This window comes from Watersipora subatra, chromosome 4 (assembly GCF_963576615.1).
Source record: "Watersipora subatra chromosome 4, tzWatSuba1.1, whole genome shotgun sequence".
In the NCBI taxonomy this organism is placed as follows: domain Eukaryota; kingdom Metazoa; phylum Bryozoa; class Gymnolaemata; order Cheilostomatida; family Watersiporidae; genus Watersipora; species Watersipora subatra.
Genome location: NC_088711.1, coordinates 61,528,912 through 61,548,892, shown reverse-complemented (window position 1 = coordinate 61,548,892; position 19,981 = coordinate 61,528,912). Strand labels below are relative to the sequence as shown.

The following is a 19,981-nucleotide window of genomic DNA, read 5'->3' as shown; positions in this document are numbered from 1 at the left end:
GCCAACTCTGGAACGTGGAAAAAGCCCATACGACTCCTTATTCCCCACAGGCCAACGGGATCGTTGAACGGAACAATTGGGGACTCGGGGACTCCTTGAGAGCGCTACTTTTGACCCGGGACAGGACGAGTGGGACCTGCTGATTCCCCAGCTGATGAGGGCATACCAAGGCACCCCCCACTTTGCAACCGGAGAGACAGCCAACATGTTAATGCTGGGGCTGGAGCTGAAGTTGCCGGACCAGCTGGAAAGCCACGGACAAAGTTCTTTCTTGCCCATGAGCACGCCCTTAAGAGGCTGCGGAGGCTGCAGACGGTGCATGAGAGTGCATGAGGGGCTACGACAAAGTCAGATGAGGTGAGTCAGGAGGACCGGAAGGAGCCACCACTGTACGCCCAGGCAACTGGATATGGCTCACGAATAAACGCTGTAGACGGGGAAAAAATCCCAAGCTGCAGGCAAAGCTCATGAGACCATGCCAAGTCCTGAAGGCCTGAGGGAACCACACATATCTGATGAAACAATAAGGCCAGTCTTCCATTCAGAGCAAAGGTAGGCTGAAACCTTATCATGCTTGCCCCAAAAAGTTGGGGCAAGCCCGGCCACCCTGGAGTCAAGGAGAGGTCCTAACATGAAAAGAGCTTGACCCAGCAGGCCGAAGGGGAGGCAGGAGGAGGTCAGAATAGACCCTGTACCCATAATGCCGCCCCCCAGCTGGAAGAGGTTACTGCTAGAGGCTGCAGAAAAACGAGGGCAGGAGATAACTCCAGGAGAAAATCTGACCGGACCGGAGGAAGGAGAAAGCCAAAGATGCCCTCCGAGTTCCAAAGGAATCAATCCAGCCACACAGGAGAAAGTTCCGAGAGAACCTGAAGCAAATCTGGTGGAGACCGAAGTGACCACAACACCAGATCCCATCAACCCTGCAATCCAATCAACTCCGGTTCCGCACAATCCAAGGCCAGCCCGGACATCTAGGAAGCCAGAATGGCATGGAGATGGGGTATGCTACTCCATGGAATTGTCAGAAAACGGTCCGGAGGTCGAACAGGAAGGCAGCACAACAGTCCTCACGGACGCGACCAAAGCTTTCCTTTTAAAACACTCGTTTTCTCTAGACGACATTAGAGCACTCGAGAAGATGGACAGAGAAGGTAACACCTCGCTGCAGGATTTATTGACTTCGGTCACAACTAACTTGAAAAAAGCTGAGGAAGCACTGGGTGCACCAGAGCCGGTAGGTGTGGCAGCACCAAAGGGAAATCAGGAGTGAAAGAAGGCAACTGCCAAGACCAGCAGAAGCTGCCCCGGAGAATATGTTTTTGAAGCAGATGACGAGGACCTGGACAAAACCTTGACAGGAGAGGAGGAGGTCTGCCAAGTGGCTACCATAAGCTCGCTCCGAAGGTCTAGATTGGAGACCGTGGTCACCAATAGAGGGGAGAGTGTTGTGGTATGTGATCCACTGAGAGCTAAGCCTAGGGCTGAGCTAGGCCGAGCCGGGCTGTGCTCAGTCAAGCAGAATAATGAGGTCAGAGTTTAGCCATGCCGAGCCAAGCCAAGCCGAGCCAAGCCAAGCCAAGCCAAGCCAGAGCCATGCTGAGTCAAGACCGAGCCGAGCCGTGCCGGGTCCAGCCATGTAGGATCGAGGCAGAGCTTACTAGCTATACAAGCTCGAACTTTGTGTAGAAGAGCAGAGCTGTTCTGGGCTTGTTCATTGCCTGTTACTTAAGCATTCTTGTACAACTTATGAACTAAGCAGAAAATATATGTATAAACTCATTCACCGAGTCTTGTACTAGTGGAGCAAAGTGAAGGCTGCCCAAAACCTTTACAATACCTTCCACAATGTCTTCTGATTTCAAATGTTCTTCTGCACTGCAGAACTACAACAGTCGATACTAAATTCGAAACATATTTTTAGCAGAGCTAAACTTTTACGCATAGCCTTTTACTCAAACGCAAATCGTAAAAAAATTGCATTTTAATTGCCAGGTAATTGCCTTAGAAAATTTGATTTGTAGCTTTAGGCAGGCTTTAGGTACCACCAGATGCTGTTGAATTTGAGATAGCCAATCCAAAGGTGGCGTAGATGCCCATAATTGGAGCTGACGCATGTCTCTAACTTGGCATGTTCAGACAGCTTTCATGTCAATGCTGAAATGAACGCTATCAGTCATAAGGTGGATCAAGAGTGTCTTACAGTGAACCGTAAGGATTGTTTTCAGAATTGGGTGAAATGCATGGAGAATATAAGGTAAGAATCACCAAGAATCCCTCTCCTGCTTGACATAAGCACCGAAAGACACTAGATATACTGAACATTGATGTCATAGCTAAGATAAAAGAGCTTGAAAGTGCTGAGGTGACAAGCAGAGTTGATGAAACTACAGACTGGATTCTCTCATCAGTGGCGTCTGGGAAACCAAATGGAAACATAAGACTATGTATTGATCTTAAAGATCCCAAGAGAGCAACTATAAGGAACCATTAACCATTTCCAATGCTGGAGGATGTTCTACCCAAACTTCCAAAGACCACATGTTTTTCACTTTTAGATGATGAAGATGGGTTCCTCCAAGATAAGTTAGCTGAGAGGTCCTGCAAGTTGACCTTTATTAGGTTAAAACTGTTGGAACAGACTGCTATTTTAAACTGAGTTCAGCACCAGAAAAGTATCAGAGGCAGTTGCACAAAATATTGGATAGTCTGGACGGTACCGGGGTGAGAGCGGATGATATACTAGTATACAGTGTTAGAGAGACCATCGATGAAGCATGATGAGATCATGATAAGAAGTTGATAGCACTCATGGACAGACTCTGTTAAAAATAATTAAAATAAACAGGGACAAGATGAAGCTGCAACTACTAAAATTAAATACATAGGGCATATTTTAACAGCTGAAGAAATTACACTGGACCCAGCCAAAGTTTAGGGTCTACAACAAATGCCTTACTTAGCAGATCAGCAAGCTGTTAAGCAATTTCTACATTTTGTAAGTTTGATTAATTACTTAGCCAAGTTCTTCCCTAACATATCAAACAGATTGGAGCTACTGAGGAGTATCCAGCAGAAAGTGGATTTGTATTTTGAACAACCAGAGAAAGACGCGTGAGACCAGATTGTGAAATTGATCTCAGAAAACACTCTGCAGAGATACTTTGATTCACACCGGCTAGTGATCATAGAATGCGATGACAGTGCAAAAGGAGTTAGAACAAGGATGTCACAAGATGGAAAGCTAGTATGCTATGCATCTAGGACATTGAACGACGGCACAGAAATAAAGTAATATCCACTAGAGCTCATATGTCTGGCGGTTATCTTTGACTGTATCAAGTTTGGTCAGTATATCTATGGAAAAAAATTGGACAGTCCTGTGTGGTCATTGTCCCATGGTGACCAAACTCACAAAAACTGGAAACCTTTCCAGCTCAATTACAAAATATGTTGCTTTACCTGCAGAGGTATGAAATAGAACTGCAATATATACCAGAATCATAACAGGTGGTAGTAAGTATGCTGTCAAGATACTCTGTTAGCTCTGTGGCCAAGGAAAATGACAAATTGATAAGATGCGAGGTGTTTCTGACAGGTTTGGAGGATACTAACCCAACTGAGTGCCCATAGATGACTCACATGAGATTGCAGAAAATGTGGCAGCAGGACGATGGTGATCCCACATATCAACAGCTGATAAAGATGATCACACAAGGATGGTCAGAGTGAACGGCTAGCTGTGAACTAATTGTGAGCAACTACTGGACTTTTCAAGAAGATCTGGTTGTGAAGGATCGACCTGTCTACAGGGGCACCCACTTAGAGCTACCCTTGAACATGGTGACGGAGTTAGGAGACACACTCCATGGGAGCCTTCAGTCAGCTAAGAGCATTTGGCGCCAAGCCAAAGATATATTATACTGACTAAACATATCACAGGACCTCCAACTAAAAGCAGAAACTTGCACAGCTTGTCAGAAGACAAAAATCAGAGAAAGATTATACGCTTGCATGATGTTTCGACTCGCTTTGTTTAGAAAATTGGCACAGATATACACGTATGTTACAACAGAAGGAGATCATATTTAATTGTGGTAGATGATATGTCTGACTACGTGGAAGTACTGCAACGGGTAGATGAACAAGCTACTACAGCAATCCAAGGACGCAAAGATATATTTGGTGGATACAGAATTTTTTGTGGATGCATAGCAATAATGCTCTTGACTACGCTAACTTTGAGTTTATACAGCTTGAAGAACAGAGGCAGTTCAAGCACGCGACCTCAGCCCCGAGATACTGGAAAAGCATGGGCAAGGCTGAGTCTGCTGCTAAAATAATTAAATGACTATTCAGGACTGCGAGTACCCTTGAATGGCCTTGATAGAATGAAGAGCCTCTCCTAACAGAGCTTTTCGTAGTCCTGCAGGGAGGTTTTTTGTCAAAAACTAACATCACCTGTTCTCATGGACTAAGAATGCTATGACGTGAACAGATTCATAGGAATACGAATGCAGAATTGCTTGTGCATACAATAACAGAAGTCAGAACTTCACACTCTTTAAAAATAGATGACCTGTGCTTTTAAACCTTTCTGAAATAATTTCTGCACCTGAAAATACCAAAGTAAATTAGCTGTAGATGTAACTAATTATCAGTAGACAAAGAGCCATTTTTTGATGAATCATAACTCTTTGTTTTGAACTTAAAAAAGGAAAAACAACTGTATAACTAATTACCGTAAAATGTTGACATTCTTGTTCCATCAACGTTCAATATGGTTGCAGTACAGCTCTGAAATTGGAAAAAGACCTGAGAAATAAATGATGGCAGATGATGAATTAAACCAGCTTGACACATTAGCTAGAGAGTACAAAGAGAGAGCTGAGGACTCTGGTAGTTGGAGACATTACCTTCAGGTACTTGTTCTAAGCATTACCTTAAAGGTTGACTTGCAAAAAAGTTCACATTGCAGTTATTTAGTATCAAAAGTTGCTCTTTCTCCCAGTCTCTCACTTTTTCAAACTCTCTCACCCTCTCTTTTACTTTTTCTCTCTCACTCTCGCTCACTTTCTCTCTCTCTTTCTCATTTTCTCTCTCATCCTCACTCACTTGAAAGCCATAACTATAAACTTGTAGGGAAATTTTTCAGCTTTACTGCATATTTATTTAAAGATCTACAACAAGTTGAAAGTGAGTTACATCAGACTTCTTGCATCAAAAAAAGTTAGCATTACTTTGTTTAAAGGAAAGCACAAAGTGTAGGCAGAATTTACATCGCCTGTGAAAAGTTAAACTTTTCTTATCAAAGTTCTGCCAAACAGTTAGAAAAATAAAATGCTATGCTTTATTTCAACATCTCCTCTAATAAAGTTCCACCATATTAAAAGGGCTAAAAAACAGAGCGCCACCGCAATCAAATAGATTTTTTCCAGTTTGTCATCATTGCAAAAAGTGTGCCACAAAAATGCCCAAACAGAACTAACCTCTTTTCATGAAATTAGCATTTAAGAAAATATATGTTGGGTCTTTTTTTAAACTTCTCTGAAACAAACTTTTTTCTAAAATTTGTTTCCTTGTTCAATTTTTTCTTAGTTCGCTTGAGCTATTAGTTATAAACTTATATAATTATAGCTTCTAAAGTACTGCTTTACAGGCACATGGGCTAGCTAACTACAGTGTGACTCTTAATCCAACTGACAACAGATGCAGACTAGTCTATGACATAGAAGAAAGTTGGTACAAAGGAAATCATCCTCTCAGCTATGATGAACATCAGCAGATGATTGGTAGCCATAAGGCACTTCTAGAGAAGTACAGAGAAGATACCAAGCAAGACTTTAGTACTCTTGATGCTTTAGGAAACACTGTGAGCGGTGATGACATATTCAGTGAGGACAGTATTAGACATGCAGAAGACTTTAGTCAGAAAGTCTTCTCAGCTAGTAAAACCTGCAGTAAGAAACTCGCTCAAGTATCTAAAAAGATTCTCCAATCAAGTGTTGACGTGCTGAAGAAGAAGGATGAAGAAGCTCCATGTAAGTTTGCTATCATTGGATTTGGTTCTATAGCAAAAGGGGATGCAACTCCTTACTCTGATCTAGAATATGCTATCATCGTGGGGAAAGAATCTGATTACTTTGAAAAATTAGCAGTAGACAGCTACTTCAGAATAGGAAATCTAGGTGAGAGTCCTTTGAAGTCCTTTGATATCGATGAGTTGAAGACAAACAGTGAGTTAAGTAAACTAGCTAAGACGGGTGTCACTGGATACAGAATAGATGGAATCACTACAAACTCTGGTAACATCCCAACAGGTCATGGTAAGGAGGGAGGTCTGAGTCTGATACTAACGGTAGAACAGTTTATGGAGCTTTACAAAAAAGAGGCAGAGAAATCCATTGAGGAATTAGCAGATAAGTCTGAAATGCTCTCCTCTACCATTGTTTTACATTCCAATGAAGAAGCAGAAGGCGCCAGTCAGCTCTACACACAGTTTACTGCTGAAAAAGCATCATATGAAGAGAGTGCAAAACAAAAGCAGTCTGTCAAAATGAAACGCTTAGAATCATTTGTAAAAGACATAAATAAATATGGTTTTTTGCCCGAGTTCACCGAGTTTCAACCCCCAGCTAATCTGAATGTCAGAGTGAAGGAAGAGATATTCAGATATCCAACTCTCCTTGCTAACAACATGAAGATGCGTCTCAGATTCAGCTGTTGTCATTCCTGGGATATCTATTCCGAGCTTCGACAGCAAGGTCTTCTGTCACCAGACAATCATCAGTACCTGAATATTCTCCTCGCTCTTGCTATATACATACGAACTTCAGCTTATCTCAAGATGAAATCACAAGGTGACTCGGTGCAGATTGACAAGTATTATCAAGGTAGTCAGGAGTTATCTTACGCTGTTCCAGCACACTTGGTAGTACTTATGGGCTGCTTACTCATTCCTATCAAGGAGTTTGTCACCTCCAAGATGCCTAAGCCTGCTGATCTGTTTGAAAATGAAGAGCGACTTGAGATAACTTCAATACTTAAAAATATTACCATCCCTAAAAATGATTTCTGGGTAAAAGCAGAAGTTCTGTACTTCACTGGTCAATATTCTGATTCCAAAAGAGAAATAAGCAAAGCACTCGGCAAACCAATTGATTCGACCAGCTTCTCTTTGTGTTGTGAATTGCTCAAGAGCAAACCCTTATCACCTCAACCAAATTCACAAAACGACCTTTCTGCAACAAAACGCATAGAGTTATGCGCATATCTGCTGTACTACACTAAAAACTATAAACTAGCGTTAGAATATTTTAAACACTTCCTCAAAGGAAATGATCGACATAGTCTTTGGGCACTTCTAGCTGCGCATTGCAGTAAAGAGATAGGAGATTATGAAGCTGCTCAGCAACTACTCAAACAGGTATGTTTTTAATAAACCTTGAGATAGATAGTACAGTAAATGGTAATAAATGCTAGCTAGTATGTATTATTTGACTTGAAAATGCAAATTGTATACCCATCTAAATTGTTTAACCTAACTAGAAGATGCAACTTTAAGATGCAAGTTTAAAACTAAATGAGAAAACAGCTACAGATAAATGTGGCTGTAATAAAGAAAATAGCTAAAGATATGTGTAAATTTCTACACATTTATACCAATAATGACTCGATAGCATTGACAGTCGACTATACAATGTACATGACTTTTAGGGATGTAGTTGGTTTTGCCACATGTTCTTTGCAAATACGTGGCTTGCTTATTTTACTTAGTAAGAAACTAGTTTTTGGTGTGGGGGATGATATACAGCCCCCCTCCCTCAAGGATAGATGACGGGCATCATGTGGGCGGGACTTTTGGGGGGCTGTATATCATTAGTGTGGGTAGCGACGGAACTGTGCCGATACAAAGACCTTATTCTACATAGTTTGCTCAAACATGATTACCATAGACCGGTAGAATTGGTAGTCGGTACTAAATTGTTTACACAGCATTTAGAAGAAGCTAATATGACAAGTTTTTAATTTTCCTTGTTGGAGGCGTTTGAGACATTGGTAATAATGTATCTGTAGCTGGATTTAAAATTTTATTCTAGCCAACACCAGTAAATACAAGATAAAATATATGTCAATAGAGCCGCGTAGGACTAGACTTTTATCGCAATAGCCAATGTGACTACGAGAGATAGAGACAGGTATCACGCGTTACATCATTTTGGGCAGTTCTGGGCATGTTTTTTTGGCCTGAGCGTTTTTACCGCGATAAAACTTTTTTTGATTTTAATCTTTAAATATCTTGAAATGAGATCGCCTAACACAACAAACAACCTATCAACTGCTAGACAAAGAAAAATACTTTCTTTGAAAATCAACTCAAATTTGACGAAACCATATCTTTAAAGACCAAACATCCAACTTTGATTTGTCACCTACTTTGGTCCCCCTGCAGTTTACTTATGAAGCTCCAAAGATGAATGTATATAATTAATGTCATATAAATATTAGGCATATAAAATTTTGAATTTGAGAAAAAGTGCCATATTTTTAAGCCTCTGTAGAGTTGGTTTATTTTGATGATAATTACGATAAAAAAACACATAATGATTAATATATTATATTTTGAATTTGCTTTCCTCAAATTTTTGCCTATTATAGGTCTACTTCATTGCAGTAATTTCTTTCACAAAAATAACTATGGTAATCTAGTGGTTTGTTCCAAAAACCTTCTACGTGCATACAACTTGATTAAAATCATTTGATGCAGGATTTGCTTCAAATTTGTTCATTATTATAATTAAAAGCCTGGACTACCAGCTACCTTCGTGATACTCTATTACTTCTACTAAACCTGTGACAAATTGATAGAGAATTCACAACTATATTATAACCTGTATGTGCTTGATTGCGATAAATTTACCAGGTATGTTTGAGAACTCTGATTATACACTTACTTACCAACTTACTTATATAAACTTTTACCAGGACATTATAGAGTGGTAGAAATCAATATAAGTTTAAAACGTCTTTTTTGCATTTGTTCATCAATAAAAGATGATGGGAAATGTCTAGTATATAGATGACTGATGGTTACATCTGTGTCTACAGGTAAAAGAGGCGGAATGCCTGTCAGATATGATGAAAGGTAAAAGTGGACCTAACAGCAGGGATCTGAATAAAGAAAAGGAATCTGAAAGCAATCACAGGGATAAGAGCACTGCATATAATAATATTGGCATAGTATATCTGGATTCATGTGAACACGAGAAAGCAATGAAATGTTTTACTGAAGCGCTGAAGATGAATCAAACTATGTATGGAACGAAAACCAACCACACAGATATTGCAAAATGCTATGATAACATTGGTTCAACATACCAGTTACTGGGTGACTACAGACAAGCATTAGAGTATCACACAAAAGGACTAGAGATGTACAAGGCTGTGTATGGTGAAGATACCAACCACCCTGATATTGCAATCAGCTACCGTAACACTGGCCTAACACATCAATCACTGTGTAATTATAGAGAAGCATTACACGTTTCTGAGCGAGCACTCGAAATTCTAAAGGTGGTACGTGGAAAATACAAAAATGACCTAGATGTTGCTAGCAGCCACTCTTGCATTGGCTCAATACACAACTCGCTGGGTGACTACAAAAAAGCATTACAACATCACAAGAAAGCACTCTTCATACAAAAGGATGTGTATGGAGAGAACACCAACCATACCAATAATGCTGTTAGCTACAATAACATGGCTTCAGTACACCACTCATTGGGCCATTACAGAACAGCGTTAGAATATTACGAAAAAGCACTAGTCATACAAAAAGTTGTGTATGGAGAAGACACTAACCATACTAATATTGCTACCAGTTACAGTAACACTGGGTCAGCACACATTTCACTAGGCAACTACAGAAAAGCATTACAATATTACGAAGAAGCATTAGTCATGCGAAAAGTTGTGTATGGAGAGAACACCAACCATGCCAATATTGCTGATAGCTATGGTAACATAGGCTCAGCACATGACTCACTTGGTGACTACAGAAAAGCATTGAAATATTACGAAAAAGCACTAGTCATACAAAAGTCTGTGTGTGGAGAGAGCACTAACCATGACAATATTGCTACCATCTACAGTAACATGGCCTCAGTACACCACTCACTGGACAATTACAGCAAAGCATTAGAATATTACAAAAAAGCAATAGTCATACAAAAGGCTGTGTATGGAGAGAACACCAACCATACCAATATTGCTACCAGCTACAATAACATTGGCTCAGTACACAATTCACTGGGTGAGCACAGAAAAGCCTTAGAATATCACGAAGAAGCACTAGCCATGCGAAAGGCTGTGTATGGAGAAAACACCAAGCATGCTGACATTGCTGTTAGCTATTGCAACATTGGTTCAGCAAACAACTCACTGAGTGACTACAGAAAAGCATTAAAATATTACAAAAAAGCACTAGTCATACAAAAGGCTGTGTATGGAAAAAACACTAACCACACCAATATTGGTGCTAGCTACAGTAACATGGCCTCAGTACACCACTCACAGGGCAATTACAGAAAAGCATCAGAATATTACGAAAAATCACTAGCCATACAAAAGGCTGTGTATGGAGAGAACACTACCCATGACGATATTGCTACCAACTACAGTAACATTGGATCAGCACACAATTCACTGGGTGACTACAGAAAAGCATTGGAATATCACGAAGAAGCACTAGTCATACAAAAGGCTGTGTATGGAGAAAACACCAACCATACCAGTATATCTGTTAGCTACAATAACATTGGCTCAGCACACAACTCACTGGGTGACTACAGAAGAGGATTAGAATATTACGAAAAAGCCCTAGTCATACAAAAGGCTGTGTATGGAGAGAATACCAACCATAATAGTATTGCTGTTAGCTATGGTAACATTGGATCAGCACACAGTTTACTGGGTGACTACAGAAAAGCATTACATTTACATGAAAAAGCCCTAGTCATACAAAAAACTGTGTATGGAGAGAACAGAAACCATACCAATATTGCTACTACCTACTGTAACATTGGATTAGCATATTACCCACTGAGGGAATCCAGAAAAGCATTAGAATATTACAGGAAAGCTCTAGTCATGTTAAAGGCTGTTCATTGAAGAGATACCAACCATGTCGATGTTGTTAGAATTTACAATAACATTAGTATAGTCTACGAATCCATAGGTAAGCATAAACATGCTTCGATATACAAAAAAAGATTACTTGCTATCATGAAGGCAAGACAAGCATCATCATCTCCATAGGGATATCAACATACACAAGAGAAGACAACTGACTACATAAAACTAATATATAGCTGACTATCCATAGTTTAACATTTACTAACTAGGATCATCATACTCAGATGTAAATTAAACTGGTTTGTAAACTTAAATAGTGAGTCTGATGCAAGTCAGGAACAGTGGTAAGAGGCGGTGTTAAGGTTAAATATAGCATCAGCCAGTTATCAGGATGGGATATATGAAATTCTTTAAATTGGTTATAGCTAATAATTTCTTTTTCTTTCTCTTTTTATGCACTAATTTAATATTTTTCTTAGGATATTAATATTATAATAATCCACTATTCGTAAATTTTATATGAGTTTTTTCATATTCAATTCACAACAACCATTTTCATTGTTATCTTCTGCTGCAAGCAAATGCCCCTGTACATAGAAAAGACACCAGCTTTCTTAACATTTTCAGTGGATACAATCATATCAGTGTGTGTATAACTAATCATCTGACTACAGATCAGCATTAATGTATCACACCAAATCATTCGTGTTCAGAGATAAACATAAAGTAATTACTATAATATGTTGATTGATGAGATAAAATTTTAATGAATAGACAGTTTAATGAGTGTATGTCTACACTATATAGTTACAGGAAATAGACCGATTGCTCATAAATTAAGTATTCAATATGTAAAGTCAAACAATGGTTACAGACCTTCCTTCCTAGTAGACAACATCTTGGAATAATATGGCAAAGAAGTCAGCTCTCAGTAAGTACTATAGGCCTACAATTTAGGGAGATGTACATCGAGTAGCTACAGACCTTTCTAATACGCACCAAATGAAAATGATACGGCAAGCATAGACAAGCAAAAAATACCCCAAAAGAACTACCTTCTTTTTCTGATATTAGTAAATTTAGCAAATTATTATTTGTGTTTTCTTTTGAAACTGTTTTCTGAAATCCTTTTCCATATTTGATGTTTTTTAAACTCGTAGGAGCTATCAGTTCTAAGCTGTTACAATTATAGCTTTTAAAATACTTTTTTAAAGTCACATGCCTAGCTAACTACAGTGTGACTCTTAATCTAACTGACAACAGACGCAGTGTAGTCTATGACATAGAAGAAAGTTGGTACAAAGGAAACCATCCTCTCAGCTATGATGAACATCAGCAGATGATCAGTAACCATAAGGAACTTGTAGAGAAGTACAGAGAAAATACTAAAAAATACTTTGGGACTCTTGATGCTTTAGGATATGCTGTGAGTAGTGATGACATATTCAGTAAGAACAATATTAGACATGCAGAAGAATTTAGTCAGAAAGCATTTTCAGCGAGTGAAACCTGCAGTGCGAGACTCGCGAAAGTATCTAAAAAGATTCTCTAATCGGGCATTGATGTGCTGAAGAAGAAGAATAAAGAAGCTCCAAGTAAGTTTGCTATCTTTGGATTGGGTTCCATAGCAGAGAGAGATGCAACTCCATACTCTGATCTAGAATATGCAATCATCGTGGAAAAAGAATCAGATTACTTTGAAAACTAACAGTAAACAGCTACTTCAAAATAGAAAATCTAGGTGAGAGTCCTCTGAAGTCCTTTGATATTGATGAGTTGAAAACAAACAGTGAGTTAAGTAAGCTAGCTAAGAGGGCTGTCACTGGATACAGAATGGATGATATCACTACAAACTTTGGTAAGATCTTAACAGGTAATGTTAAGGACGGAGGTTTGAGTCTGACACTAATGGTAGAACAGTTTATGGAACTCTACATGAAAGAGGCAGAGAAACCATTTGATGGATTTCCAGAAGATACATGTAAATCTGACCAATAGACCATCTGATCATGTGAACAGTTTTTATCTACCACTTTACCGTTTTACTTTCCAATGGAGAAGAACAAGGCTCTAGACATGTACGAAGAGTTTACCTATGTAAGAAAATCATGCAAAAAGTTTGTAAAGGAAAAACAGCTTGTCAAAGTGAAATGCTTAGAATCAGTTTATCAAGTTTCAACCACCAGCTGATCTCAATGTCAAGGTGAAGGAAGAACTATTCAGATATCTGACTCTTCTCGCTAACAATATGAAGATGTGGCTCGAACTCAATTGCCGTCATTCAATGGGCTATCTATTCAGAGCTCTGACAGCAAGGCCTTCCATCACCAGACATTCATCGGTACCTGAATATTCTCCTCGTTCTTTCTATATACATTCGAACTTCAGCTTATCTTAAGATGCTATCACAGGTTGAGTTTGTACAGATTGACAAGTATTATCAGGGTGACCAGGAGTTATCTTATGCTGTCTCAAAAATGAATTCGGGGTGAAAGCAGACGTTCTCTATTTCACTGGTAATTATTCTGCTGCCAACTCAATCAGCTGCTCTTTGTGCTGTAAGATACTCAACAGTTCAACATCCTCTCAACTAGGTTCACCAGAGGAGATCTTCAAAAAACGTATAGAACTGTGTGCATACCTTCTCTACTACACACAGAACTATAAGTATGCATTAAAGTATTTTAAATATTTCCTCTCAGAACAAAATCACAAAGGACTCTGGAAGCTTTTGGCTGCACACTGCCACAAAAACATGGAGACTACAGAGCAGCTCATCAACTGATTAAAGAGGTTGGTTGTTTATACAATACTGTATATACTGTTTATATACTGTATAGGGATTCATAATGTATAGGCAGAAATACACTCTAGTAAACCTCAGGTAAACTCATGTACATGAACATCTTTGAAAAGTGTACTGTATAGGGATATAGTGTACTGTATAGGGATATACTGTATAGAGATTCATACTGTATAGGCAGAGATACACTCTAGTAAACCTCAGGTAAACTCATGTACATGAACATCTCTGAAAAGTGTATCTATCGCTTGTAACTGCCATCAATTCATCAATAAAAGTGTGTTCTTGTAAATTCCATTAATCAAAACATTACAAAACAAACTCATCTGTAATTAAAACAAACAACCTCGGCAACCTTTTGTTATCTCAACTATTAATGTACACTACATAATTGTTGACAGATTTATGTTATCTAATTATGAAATTGAAATCGAATGATTTATAAAGACTTAACAGCCATAAATATAACTATAGCGATTGTAACTATAACAGTTTACATGAGATGACAAAATGCTCAGACAGAACATAGAGTAGATAATGCTTGAGAGTACACATACCAACATTTAAATTTAAATTATGCATGTGCTGGTGTTAAACCAGACTTTTTACTCGTCCCTGTGTTTGTAGGTGGATTATGATATGAGCCTGCTAGGCGATATGGGCGGTGAAGGAAAAGATGAAAGCAATCAAATAGATATGGCAATCACTTATGATAATGTAGGGTTTGTATATCTGACACTAAGTGAATATGAGAAAGGATTGGAGTATTTTACTCAAATGTTAAAGATGACTCAAACTATATATATTGAGATATGGATGATCTAGATGTTGTTGCCGCTTACAATAGTACTGGTTTAGCACATCTTCATTTGGGTAACTACAACCAAGCATTGGATTATTTCACCAAAGGACTAGACATACAAAGGGCATTGTATGGAAATAACACAAGCCATGCTTCAATCGCTGTCAGCTTTGCTAACATTGGTTCAGTGCACTATGCAATGGCTGACTACAATAAAGCATTAGAGTATCATACAAAAAACACTAGCCATTCATAAGGCTGTATATGGAGAAAATACCAACCGCACTGATATTGCTTTCAACTACAACCATCTTGGTTCAGCCTACTGCTCTTTGGGCGACTATAGAAAAGCACTAGAATATTATAGCAAAACACTAGTTATGCGAAAAGCTCTATATGAACATGCTGCCGACTACACTGATATTGCTAACAGCAACAGTAACATTGGTGCACTATACTGCATACTGGGTGACTACAGAAAAGCATTAGAAAATCACGAAGAAGCACTAGTCATAAACAAGGCTGTGTATGGGGACAACACCAACCATACGGATATTGCTATTAGCTACAACTACATTAGCTCAGCACACAACTTAGTTGGTGACTACAAAAGGGCTTTAGAATATCATAGCAAAGCACTAGTGATACTGAAGGCTGCATTTGGAGATACTGCCAACCATACTTATATTGCTACCACCTACAATAACATTGGCTCAGCACACAGCTCATTGGGTGACTTCGGAATAGCGTTAGAATATCTTAGGAAAGCACTAGTAATGCAAAAGGCTGTGTATGGAGATCCTGCCAACCACACTGATATTGCTAGTATCTACAATAGCACTGGTGTAACATACCAATCACAGGGTAATTACAGAAAAGCATTGGAATATTATGAAAAGGCACTACGAATACAAAAGGCGGTGTATGGAAAGAACACCAACCATATCAATATTGCTACTAGCTACAGAAACATTGGATCAGCACACAGTTCATTGGGTGACTACAGAAAAACTTTAGAATGTTGCAGACAAGCACTAGTCATGTTAAAGGCTGTTTACAGAGATGATACCAACCACATTGATGTTGCTAAAGTTTACAGTGACATTAGTTTAGTATACAGATCCAAAGGTAAGCGTACACAGGCCTCAATATATAAAAAAAGATCACTTGCTATCATGAAGGCAAGACAAACATCATCATCTCCATAGAGATATCAAAGTAAACAAGAGAACAAAACTGACTACACAGACCTAATATGTATTTAACTGACTATTCATAATTTAACACTCACTAACTAGGATCATCCAACTCTAATGTGATGTTATTTTATGTATGTTACGTTATGGTAGACTCACGCATCTTCAAGTCTTTCTCTGTTGTTTTAACTATCTGTTCAATGTCTTCATGTTGACTTTCAACAAACCATATATAATAGAGTTACACTTTAGTGCATCTCTCCTCTGAGTTTTCTCCTGCTTTTTGAAGTTATATTCCAGTCTTGAGGCAATATCAACAACTTTAGATTGGTGCTTAGAATTAGAGAAACTATGTCACCATAGGACTCTGGTATTTAGACTTACTCCTAGCATCTTTGACATTGAATCAACTTTAGTATTCATTTAATTCATTTTGCATTGTTTAGTATAACCATGTCATAGACAGTGGCCAACGCATCAACTTTTATACCCATCTCTTTCATGTTATACACCCATCTCTTTCATGTTATATACCCATCTCTTTCATGTTATATACCCATCTCTTTCATGTTATACACCCATCTCTTTCATGTTATATACCCATCTCTTTCATGTTATACACCCATCTCTTTCATGTTATATACCTATGTCTTTCATGTTATATACCCATCTCTTTCATGTTATATACCCATCTCTTTCACGTTATATACCCATCTCATTCATGTTATATACCCATCTCTTTCACGGTATATACCCACCTCTTTCATGTTATATACCCATGTCTTTCATGTTATATACCCATCTCTTTCATGCTATCTACCCATCTCTTTCATGTTATATACTCATCTCTTTCGTGTTTTCTTTGATTTTATGAAATTGTATGAACTCTTCAAGTTTTGCCTCACATGTTTTACAGTACTGTAGTAGCACACATCCTACTTGTCGCAGACTGTGTAATCTTAACTGGTTACACTTTTCCAGTCCTTAAGGCAAGCATGATGCGAAATTCTCTGGCACCTCGAGCATTGCAAAGAGGTTTTATAACTTAATTTTTTGAGAGCATTCAGCACATGTGTCAAACGTTGACATTGTTGAAAAACTTCTCGTACGATCAACTTTAGTACAACCTGACATACCCAGGCAACCCCACATACAGTCCCTCTGCAATAGCTGTTCTAGGTACTTATAGAGTACACAACAGCGTGCACCCATTTTTTAGAGTTGAGCTTCTTGCCTTTTAATTAAGATTGTTATGGTATATATAATAATAATGATACTGTTGGTAATTTATTTTCTAACAGTAAATTTATAGACCAAAACTTGACTCTCGGCGCCTGGAAATGTAAAGCCAGAATATCCCTATTGCTCAGCACATGAAGATCCAACTTACGCTTTCAAACCAGCTCACAGGAGTTAGTTGTTTATTTAATGTTCATGTTCATGTGAATGGCATGTTTAGGATAAAATGGAAGGGTGCTGACATATGCTCTGCTATCTAAATTTTAAATAATGCAAAAATATTTTATCTACTCAGGCTACAGAATACAAAAAGTAAAAAATATACAATAAGGAAAAATACATATGTTAAATGAAAAAAGTCAATGCAAATTTAAAAAGCACAGTACGAAACAACAATATGAAATTGAACGAAAAAATAAAGAAAACATAACCCAACCCAACAAGATCCAAATTCCAGTACAGCAAGCAAACAAAAGACACAAAAACAAGAAACTTGATTAAATAAGAAAAAGCAAAAAATCAACTCACTCATCAAAGGCATGTCACAATCTAGCACAAACAGCAATCACAAACAAGTGAGAAAAGATTTACCTACCAAGATCAACTCCCAGCAAACTAACACATCAATAATGTGTACACAATCAAAGTGAGATGAAGAGTATAAACATCAATGGCGTCACCCTAAGTCACCAAACCACCGTTTATACAAAAATCTATCTATAATTAACCTCTATCTATAATTAACCAGGACTCTCTCCAGGTCTATAGACCTGGAGAGAGTCCTGGTGCCAGGTCTGGATGGCCTACAGGCCCTCTGATGTATTGGGAGGCGTTCTGGAGGGAAAGATTTGCTGCAGTTTCCACAAGTTACCATGCCACTCCTAGAGTGTTCAGGAGTAATCTTCTCTTGATCATCTTTTCTGTGTGAACCCATAGACAACATCTAAAACTAGTGTAGGTTCTAAAAATGTCATTTTGACTGACAAACCTGTTAAAACCATTACTTGATTGTTCCACAAGAATGATTTGACACTGTTTGACAAATTATACATTCGCCTTTCAAACTCTTCCGTTGATAAAACCGCTATCATTATTGAAATGCTAAAAATATGATGCGAAAGAGAGCCAAAGAATGACTTATTGCTTCATTGGTCACCTTTAACATTCAAAGCATGTTAATTTTAAATTTAACGATTATATAAAACTGTGGGCATGCCAATCTTATCGTGTTTAAGCTAAGATGCTATAACCATGTCAAGGAGCAAGTAGTAAGCATGATGATTATATCATACTGTAACACAGACAGATGGGTGAGCCAATCAAAGATCTGCTGCAGCTGGATGTCTCTTAACTTGCCCTTGCAAACTAGTCCGGCTGGCTGCTGCCTTGATGGGTAGGGGCTTACGTTTTTGCAAAAGGAGACGGTTATTTTCCTGGTGCTACCGCCTCAAACGCTGTGGCTCATGAATTCCTATAGACCGAGAGCCAAACTCCCTACCACAAATATAGCAAAATGTTAAAGCGCCTAGCGATTGTGTTGGTTTCACAGCCTGAGCGGGAGCTGGCTGCTGACAATTGCTGTTAAGAGTTATTGTACTTGCGCGAGAAAATGTACTAGCGGATGTCAGTCTAGAGGAGTTGTTGTTTTTGGTTTTTTGACACAGACCTAGCACTGATTGGTGCAATTTTTTTGGAGTTTTTGGAAGAGATGGTCAAGATATAGGAGCACCACAAGACTTGACATGCATTTCAAATCGATTTGGTAAAAAGGATCTTTTGCATGAAGGGCTTCGCTTGAACTCTCCAGGAGCACGGAAGATGTCCCGTTCGGTTGGCTGATGTGTGTAAGGAGGTGGAGCCACAGCCACATTGGGTTTTGGCAAAGCTGATATTCCATTGCCCAACATTTCCCGTTTTAATATTTGAAGGTTTTTCAAAGTTACAGTGCCAGGACAGGTTGCAGTAGACGATCGTGATGCATTTACAGGTCTAGCAGACTTTCCATGCCGACAGCTTTTCTGGTGCACCATAAGCCTGTCTGGTAGGAATGTTCTCTCACAGATCTCACATGGTACTAGATTGGACTGGGCAGCCTGCCATGCCATTTCATTCAGTTGTTCAATGTTATACTGACCTATTATACCGGTAGCATTCGACCCCAAACCTTTGATAGCAATATCTGGCAGGAGTTTTGGCTTTCTTGGGGGAGGTTGCCAAATTTTCTTTGGTAATTGGTCATTCTCTATGTGCCATTTTTTGAGGCACTGAAGCTTGTGTATACTGATGGACTTTGTGCCAAAATTCCAACCGCATATGTAGCAAACAACAGATATTGGTCGAAGCATTTTGAAATAATTTTATGTTATGCACGACAAAGATTAGCTAATGCTGGCAATATTTAACTTTCTCTACTGACTAGCAGCTGGTTCTACCTACAACATAATTATATTTTTATTGTACTCTTGCAATCTTACAGCACTTTTTCATAAATAAAATTACCCTTTACGCTCACTATTTTCAAGAATATACATGTTTTAGTAGTGAAACAATGAGTAGCAATGCTGAACAGCATTAATTATTAAAATTGTGTTCATAAGTCCTGGTAACTTTCCAAAGCCGTAGAGAGTTTTACACATTCCAACAGTGTTATGCATTCTTGTGAAAAATGCAGCTGATTGTAAACTCACGAGTGACCATCCAATCATACAATGAGAAACTATTAGAGGATTGGTATTTATAGATCATACAGAATACTTGACTAAACACTATTCCACTAGTTAACATGCTGCCTAATATGCATTAAGTAAA

At 38.6% G+C, this 19,981-nt stretch overlaps 1 protein-coding gene and 1 pseudogene across 1 annotated transcript; one reads left to right on the top strand and one right to left on the bottom strand.

Annotated features, from left to right (window-relative positions):
• The first annotated feature begins 15,118 nt into the window (after positions 1–15,118).
• LOC137394435 (uncharacterized) lies at positions 15,119–15,946 on the top strand. The gene has a single exon (XM_068081155.1). It carries the CDS (start codon positions 15,119–15,121, stop codon positions 15,944–15,946), a length of 828 nt encoding a protein of 275 aa, XP_067937256.1.
• A 2,546-nt stretch (positions 15,947–18,492) lies between these two features.
• Positions 18,493–19,518, bottom strand: LOC137394434 (zinc finger protein 474-like; annotated as a pseudogene).
• Positions 19,519–19,981: the final 463 nt, after the last annotated feature.